General features: G+C 40.0%; 2 protein-coding genes across 2 annotated transcripts; both read left to right on the forward strand.

Annotated features, from left to right (window-relative positions):
• Positions 1-207: 207 nt before the first annotated feature.
• LOC306976486 (cornifelin-like) lies at positions 208-5,906 on the forward strand (the record flags this gene model as incomplete). Its single annotated transcript, XM_079574418.1, has 4 exons — positions 208-283; positions 369-556; positions 1,800-1,985; positions 5,841-5,906. The coding sequence occupies 4 exons, from the start codon at positions 208-210 to the stop codon at positions 5,904-5,906; spliced, it is 516 nt and encodes a 171-aa protein (XP_079430544.1).
• Positions 5,907-7,954: 2,048 nt separating this feature from the next.
• Positions 7,955-8,799, forward strand: LOC306976487 (cornifelin-like; the record flags this gene model as incomplete). Its single annotated transcript, XM_079574419.1, has 3 exons — positions 7,955-8,050; positions 8,136-8,323; positions 8,605-8,799. Exons 1-3 carry the CDS (start codon positions 7,975-7,977, stop codon positions 8,797-8,799), a joined length of 459 nt encoding a protein of 152 aa, XP_079430545.1. The 5' UTR covers positions 7,955-7,974.
• Between the last annotated feature and the right edge of the window lie 203 nt (positions 8,800-9,002).

Raw genomic sequence — 9,002 nt, forward strand, 5'->3', positions numbered from 1 at the left:
CAGTACATGTACAGATGTGACGTGCAGTAGAGTCATCTTTAGACTAATGTTAAATGAACAAATAAGAATGCTTTTAATTAATTGTATCAATATTTAAAAAATGATATACTTTTATAGGATATCCTGCAGAAATCACATGAGTTTCTGTAAATGACTTTTTTGTCTGTACATGATTTACTGTAGGTGCATTAAAAAACAATCCTTAGCATGGCCAGGTATTCAAAAGCAGACCATGTGGAGTGGAGCAGTGGCCTGTGTGACTGTTTCGAAGACTCAAATACTTGTAAGTCCACACTAGTGCTCATGTCTATATTCTGTCATTTTACTCACTTTAGTCGATATTCTGTGCCCGGTTTTTGCTCCTTCAGGCTGCTATGGCTTCTGGTGCTGCCCATGTCTCGCCTGCACCGTCTCGGGTCGATTTCAGGAGAACCGCTGCCTCCCGCTGTGCGACATCATCACCCCGGCCATCTTGACCGCCTGTGGGATCCCGCTCTTCGTCCCACCCGCCGTGTTCGGGCTCAGGGCGGCCATGAGGAACAGATACAAAATAAAAGTAAAAAAGAAAAAAACATTTTAATCAATGATTTAAAGCAGGACTAAGTAACTTGTTTACCTGAATAAATCCTTCTCGTTGTCCCTCTGGGGGTAATACAAGTGTTAATGGGAGGATGGGGGGGGTCTTTCATCTTCCCTGGTGTCTCTGGCCAGAAAACCCCAATTGCAACTTTCCTGCCTTACGGGTCGGAGGCGCAATACACACTAATGGGATCACGAAGAAGAAGCTAACAGGCTAACGAGCAAAGCTAACTGCGGGCTAGCGCCACGTAAACAGTATTTACAGCCAGGTTTGAGTGAAAAAAAAGATCTCCATTGTGTAATTGGATGTACAATATCCCTCTCTTCCTTTGTCTTTTCTGTCAGTGTAGTATTTGCTCTCACGGATGATTAATGAGTAAACATGCTACGACACCTGCAGTGGTGCTTATTGCCTCTAGGGGCATGACTGAGTTACTTAGCACTGCTTTAAATCTGTGCTTCTAAACTGGTATCGATTTAGGAGCTACTCCATGACCAGCTCAAATCCAAATATAATAATTAATCTGATCTTCAGGACATTTTTTAGTTTTAGTATGTTGTTGATGTTAAACTGCCCATGCATCACGTTCAACAAGTTTGAAATTATTATGAGGCAGACTATCAACAGCGTTTTAAGCAAATCCCACCAGTTTGTTACCGCTGGTTTACATTTAATCTACCGTACTCGCAATATTTCTGTAGATACAACATTGCAAGTCAAAACTTTATTTAAATCAATGCTCACATCCAACAGAGCTTCAAAGCAGACCTAAATATCAACTGCTAAATTGACACAAGAAACCACAAGCTTTTAGGAAATGTCTGTTTGTGTCAAAACAGACGGAAATAGGGATGTTTTCAGGGACATAATAGCCAAGATTCTCTTATTGATCTATACAGTGCATTTGAATAAAACAAAACTTTAAAAAGTGACACACACGGTTCACACCGTTTAAACTAAAGATGTTCCTTTTTGTAGTGGACAGTTAGGACATTAGCGCCGAATGGCACCCACACTGTTGGGACGTCAGGGCGGCTGAGTGAACAGCACTTGCCTCAAAACTAGAATGTTCAGTTTCTCTTTTGTTTGTCTCAAGTTGTAAATGTATTGAGCTGCACATTTTATCATTGAGCTCACAACTGCCTCACTCGTGGCAGGTACACATTTTTTTATATTCCGAATAGAGATATTATTCATTGATTCAAGTTGTCTCCTCCAGGGCAACCTGTGCCGGGACATCTGCGCGTCCTGCTTCTGCGCGTGGTGCTCCTGGTGTCAGATGCATCGGGAGCTGAGGCAAAGGGACAAAACCCCAACCATCATCAATGTGACAAATGTGGTCAACATGCAGCCGGCTCCTGTGATGATGATGAGACCAGCCCCGATGGTCAACCAGACTGTGAACGTCAGACAAAGTTCAACTGCCATCACCTTTGTTTAATGAAAATAGGAAATATAATATACATTTTACATACAGGAGGTGGAGGTGAGAACAACTTTGATTCTTTGACAACAGCTGGTTGTGAATGTGTCAACCCAGCAGTTCTGAGACACTGTTCATACCAGCTATCACTAAAATACACCAACACCATCAACAGCTCCCTCAGCCAGTCACTGCACCCAAATGCTTAAAGGACTCGGTCATCGTTCCAGTTCCAAAAAGCCTTCAAATATAGAGTCACAACAACTACAGACCAGTCGCTTTCACATCAGCTGAACGCATCATCAAAGAACTCACCACCCCCTTAGGACAGTGTGCATACTGCATGCAGGGCTTCACAGGATACTCCACCAGCTCGGGTCCCCTCACACCTACGCCCATGTGCTGATATTGATTTTAGCTCCACCTTCAACACCATTGACCCAATAAGCTCATGGACTGACACCTCTCTGTGCCTCTGGATCAGCAGCTTCCTGTCCCAGAGGGTTTAGGATGTATCTCAACCTCTGACCTCACCCACACCTGAAGACATAGCCATCACGGACAATTTCAAATTCTCAGGACGCACATCAAAAACACATTCAACTGGAAGCATGCGGACACTAAACAGATCATATCCCTAAAGTAACCTGTGTTTGTGTGTTGTCTTGTATTCTATTATCTGTATGTATGTAACTGACACAGGAGCATGATGTGCTGTACGCAAAACAAATCCCACCAAACTCTGCTGTGTGGCTACTGATAAATGTTTCTGAAATGATTCAGTGAACTGGATATAATTCTGTATTTGCTCAAGTTTACAGTTACCAAAAACATAAAAATCTCTTTTCTCATTTACTTAGGCTTCTGTTGAAACCCTTAACCACTAAATCTACTGCGCTTGATGGTTGGTTATTGTTTCCTGGAATTTCTCTTATTGTAGAGTAAACGAAAGTGAAAGAAATGTATAAGCAATCATTACTGTCCTACGCCGTAATGTCATTGAACTTGATACTCTAGTTTGACCAGGCGCTTTGTACAGAACTTCAAAAAGATTCAGGGCATGTCTTTTGTTTGTACAGACATGTTGGCATATGAAGCCGGCCAAGATGAAGTTGTCAAAATAATCTTTGTTATATTGTACGACCGACATTCTTTAAAAACAATGAGTGATATTATGACGAGTGTTATTCTTAGTCTCTTCATGGGTGTTATTTTGTCATGTATGCTACCAAATGTGTTTGCATGTGCATATAGTTCATTATTAAGCCTTTTCTTGATCAGGGACCAGCAGGCTATTCCCCAATGCCGCTTGTTCAGAGATGAGCCCAGCCCATTTGGGTGACTTGTGTCATTTGATAAAAAGACATAGCATTCAAAGAAGTGAAATGGCGTTCTTTAGGTGAAGAGAGATTTCCAAATAAATCAAGTCATTGCAACAGTTATATACAGCAGTAAAACATTCTGAAATACTTGAATTGGGTGTCATTAAGAAAAAGAAATTACAACTGTTTTCAGGGCCTTTTAACCTCGTAGCCCCCACCTGAACCCAGCACTTTCTCTCTAGTTTGGCTTTACACAAATCTAAAAATCTTGAAAAAAGTGGCAAACACAAGAAAAAGCGACAAAACACATGACTAAGAAGTGATGAAAAAGCAACACGAGAGAAACAAGAAAAAAGTGATATCAACATGATGAAAACACGGTTAAATAAAAGAGAGAAAAATGCTTCAAAAATGTGACGCAAACGCAGCAAAAATGCAACAAAAAAAAGCTACTCTTGTTTTTGACGCCTTGTTCGAGAAGCTTTTAGATTTGGGTGAAGCCGGTTCAGGTGGGGTTTAAGAGGGATGACTGAAATATGTGCTGATAAAGATTTCATGAAAGTCATTGTGACCATGCTAATTTGAACTAAGGTGGGACAGCGGGGACTTTCCGTTGATCTGCAGTATTGTGGGTCTAGACTAGAGGCCATTGATTTGTGGATCCATAAAATACACTTCTCAATGCTGCAGACCTGTGTTCTGCTCCCACCAGATAGAGCCAGTGTTGTTTTAATTGTTCGAGGTATTATTGCCTCTAAGGGTCACCATTTTACAGTCATACTGAGCCTTTGCTGAATACTTCTGTAAAACACATAACCTCATAGGGTTTCTTCAGTAGTTGTTCTGAAATATCCTCTAACTCTCTTTGAGTTTTTCAGTCTTCTTTAGCAGCTCTAGTTGAAAACGGACTCCTAAAAAAAACCAAAAAAGTGACAAAAACTCAAACCATAAAGTGACACAAACTCAAACCAAAAAGTGACACAAACTCAAACCAAAAAGTGACACAAACTCAAACCAAAAAGTGACACAAACTCAAACCAAAAAGTGACACAAACTCAAACTAAAAAGTGACAAAAACTCAAACTAAAAAGTGACCCAAACTCAAACTAAAAAGTGACCCAAACTCAAACCAAAAAGTGACAAAAACTCAAACCAAAAAGTGACACAAACTCAAACCATAAAGTGACAAAAACTCAAACCAAAAAGTGACAAAAACTCAAACCAAAAAGTGACACAAACTCAAACCAAAAAGTGACACAAACTCAAACCAAAAAGTGACACAAACTCAAACTAAAAAGTGACAAAAACTCAAACTAAAAAGTGACCCAAACTCAAACTAAAAAGTGACCCAAACTCAAACCAAAAAGTGACACAAACTCAAACCAAAAAGTGACACAAACTCAAACCATAAAGTGACAAAAACTCAAACCAAAAAGTGACAAAAACTCAAACCAAAAAGTGACAAAAACTCAAACCAAAAAGTGACACAAACTCAAACCAAAAAGTGACAAAAACTCAAACCAAAAAGTGACAAAAACTCAAACCAAAAAGTGACAAAAACTCAAACCAAAAAGTGACACAAACTCAAACCAAAAAGTGACACAAACTCAAACTAAAAAGTGACAAAAACTCAAACCAAAAAGTGACAAAAACTCAAACCAAAAAGTGACAAAAACTCAAACCAAAAAGTGACCCAAACTCAAACCAAAAAGTGACCCAAACTCAAACCAAAAAGTGACACAAACTAAAAAGTGACACAAACTCAAACTAAAAAGTGACAAAAACTCAAACCAAAAAGTGACACAAACTCAAACTAAAAAGTGACAAAAACTCAAACCAAAAAGTGACAAAAACTCAAACCAAAAAGTGACACAAACTCAAACCAAAAAGTGACAAAAACTCAAACCATAAAGTGACAAAAACTCAAACTAAAAAGTGACACAATCTCAAACTAAAAAGTGACAAAAACTCAAACTAAAAAGTGACACAATCTCAAACCAAAAAGTGACAAAAACTCAAACCAAAAAGTGACAAAAACTCAAACCATAAAGTGACAAAAACTCAAACCAAAAAGTGACAAAAACTCAAACTAAAAAGTGACACAATCTCAAACTAAAAAGTGACCCAAACTCAAACCAAAAAGTGACAAAAACTCAAACCAAAAAGTGACAGAAACTCAAACTAAAAAGTGACAGAAACTCAAAAAAGTGACAAAAACTCAAACCAAAAAGTGACAAAAACTCAAACTAAAAAGTGACACATACTCAAATTCAACACAATCACATAGTATTAGCAGTAGTAGTCTTTCAGAACGTCACAAAATAAAAAAATATGATTCTTTTTTCAGCTTAAAATGAGTTGTAAAATGTTTAAAGTGCAACATGGTAGCCTCTGGGGCGGTAAGTGCTATGGGAAGTTTGGTTTCAGGTGGAGATTAGTTTCTTCCAGCCCACACATCATCACTGAGGAGAAAGAATGACAGAACTCTGAATCCTGTCGAAGTTTTGGCTTTCAGCACAGAGAGGAGACGCCCAACCAACGCTACAAGGTCTGGCTGGAGTCGGAGGCAGTCGAAGTGTGAGAGAAAGATCTCACCAGAGTTCCTTTTGACAACGGATTTTAATTTAGTCTTAATACGCTGGGATTAGTCGGCGCTGCTGTGGGTGGGCGGATATTTGCGGAGTTTGTTTATTTATTGATTTTTTAAAGGAGACTGACACTGACTTACATTCATCTGTACTGAAAAAATTGTAAGTGGAACCATTTCAGTGTTACACTTAGGAATAGGCCACCGTTTTTGCATACTGAGATAATAGGCTATCTCTAATAATAATAATAGTAATAATAATAATAATAGTAATAATAATAACAATATGTTGCCAGCCCATTAGTATTCAGTACTAGTACAAGTATTTAAGCACTTTCTTTTTATCATTGTTGGGAAATGGTTCACTGTAAATAACAGTATTAATCTCTTTTGCTAATGTTAAACACTGCCTTTTTATTATTAATTGAAACCGGAAGCGCATTCATCACGTGGCCTTGCTAAAGCTAGTTTAAAGAAGCTATTATTTTTACAGTCTATGGGCCCACAGCCTCAGAGGAGAAGCTGTGGCGCAGTAGTGGGCCGTGGCCTAAGCTGTTTTACACCTGTGGGACGTGGGACCTATGTTTACCTTTTTTTTTTGTAATGCTATGAGCTCAAAATAAACCTTGAAAAAGACATGTGATTCTCCCTGGTCATTCCGAGGGGGCAACGCCTGAGCTTGCAAAACATGTTTTACTGAAAGGGTTCCATGTTAGTTATGCGCTGAAACTCAAACTGTGGCCCAATCTTAACACTTTCCAAGGACTGACTCACGTAGGTGACATTAGGAGTAAACACCCCAGAAAGCAAACTAGTTAGTTTGTCTTGTTAAATTTCACAGCAAGACAAACAACATGTGAGAAATATTTTTTATTGATACAATCTTGTGCTATTGTGACCCTGCCCGGGTTCGAGAAGTTTGGCCACGTGTCAACACATCAACCTCATCCTATGTTTCATTTGTCTGGACCTTGATCATTCTTGTAATTCAGCTTTTGCTCACTTGATGGCGCCAGTAGTTCTGTGTCCATCACAGCCAGAACCACACAGCAAGTTCAGGGGTTGAAAACCAGGTGTGAGGCAGGAAAGTGTAAAGGTGTTAAATGTCGGGAGTAATAGTATCAGTAACCATTGTTAGGAGGCAGGCATCTAAATGATCCACACCATTATTATGTTCTGAGCTTAGACGAGTTGATGCGTAACTGTCTGGTCTTTATGCGTGCGCTCAGGCACGCAAAAAACACCAAACATGTTGTTAGCATTTAGCCTCTCCTTTATGGGGCGCTGAAGTTAGAAGCAAACAAGCTCTTCCACGTTTTAAATATGTGAGCGTTTGTGAGCGTTTACACGATCCAAGTACAGTCACACAAGATTAAACACGTCGATTTGCAAATGTATTTGACTGAAATCACGGCAATTTATTTTAGTCGACAAAACGAACACTAGCGCTAACATTATTATAGTAGTAGTTGTAGTTTTTACAGAGCTACTTTTTCCTTCGGCGTTACAGTAACTGGCTCATTATTGCGTCATTATTATTTTGTACTTTATTTTCTCGATAGACAAAAGTAGTAAGAGGAAGCTGTCCTTCATTTTACTTTTATTTACAATCCCCTGACTGCCACTTAATACTATCTGAAGGATTGGGTTGAGTAGTAAGAAAACAGTTACAAAATATATATATTTTACTTTAAAGTAAGTAAAGAAGTAAGTATAGTAATAAAAATCACTCCAAGAGGAAGTAGTGATTGAAATTACTTACGATGCTTTTATTTTCACTTTGCAGCCATACTTTCTGGTTTTGCAGGTATGTCTTTTTGGCAGCGATTCATCATCGCTCTCTTCAGCCACAGAGATCCTGTCTGTCGTCCCAGGGTGAGCCCAGGAGTCCAGACCCACAGGTAACAGCTCTGCACTTGTGCAATTCAAGGGAGGATTCTGATTTGACTTTCTTCAAACTGGACTGCGTGGACTGAGTGATACCATCTGAAAGGAATAACACATTTACAGATTTGGAGTGCAGTACAACGACTTGGACTTCACCTACTTTTTTTTCCATAACATGGCCAAGTATTCAAAGGCAGACCATGTGGAGTGGAGCAGTGGCCTGTGTGACTGTTTCGAAGACTCAAAAACTTGTAAGTACACACTAGTGCTCGTGTCTATATTCTGTCATTTCACTCACTTTAGTCGATATTCTGTGCCCGGTTTTTGCACCTTCAGGCTGCTATGGCTTCTGGTGCTGCCCGTGCCTCGCCTGCACCGTCTCGGGTCGATTTCAGGAGAACCGCTGCCTCCCGCTGTGCGACATCATCACCCCGGCCATCTTCGCCGCCTGTGGGATCCCGCTCTTCGTCCCACCCGCCGTGTTCGGGCTCAGGGCGGCCATGAGGAACAGATACAAAATAAAAGTATGATTAGAAATACGCTGTGATGCACTGATATGGTTATTTTTTTTAAAGGTCTATGAGAATTATGAATGGGAGTTTAACTTCTTAACTAAAGTGGGCGGGACTGCGATTCACACAAAGGATGTTCTCAAGCAGCACAGGAGACATGTGGCGGATTTGCAATGGGGAGTGAGAGTAGAACAGTTTCTGAGTGACCTGTTTGTGCTTTTAAAGGAATCTAAACATTTTCAATATTGTTATGTCATGTTGTTGAGTAAACTGCAACATGCCTCTTCCACCAGGGCAACCTGTGCCGGGACATCTGCGCCTCGTGCTTCTGCATGTGGTGCTCCTGGTGTCAGATGCATCGGGAGCTGAGGCTAAGGGACAAATCTCCAACCGTGGTCAACGTGACTAATGTGGTCAACATGCAGCCGGCTCCTGTGATGATGATGAGCGCAGCCCCGACGGTCAACCAAACTCTGACCTTCAAATAAAGCCAAGAGTGTGTGTCCAGTAAAGAGATGTGTCCTTTGAACATTCACCAAAGCTGTGAATTACACATGGCATTACATGTTTGGTCATTTGCTTCAGTGTGACTGTGGTTTATAATTACTATTTTAAATTAATAAAGGTCATCTGATCACTATAGGAGATGTTTTGTTCATGACAACCATTTTAAAAACTCAAATTGTGATTA

The sequence above is a fragment of the Gobius niger genome (assembly GCF_951799975.1).
Source record: "Gobius niger genome assembly, chromosome: 17".
NCBI classification, from domain to species: Eukaryota; Metazoa; Chordata; class Actinopteri; order Gobiiformes; family Gobiidae; genus Gobius; species Gobius niger.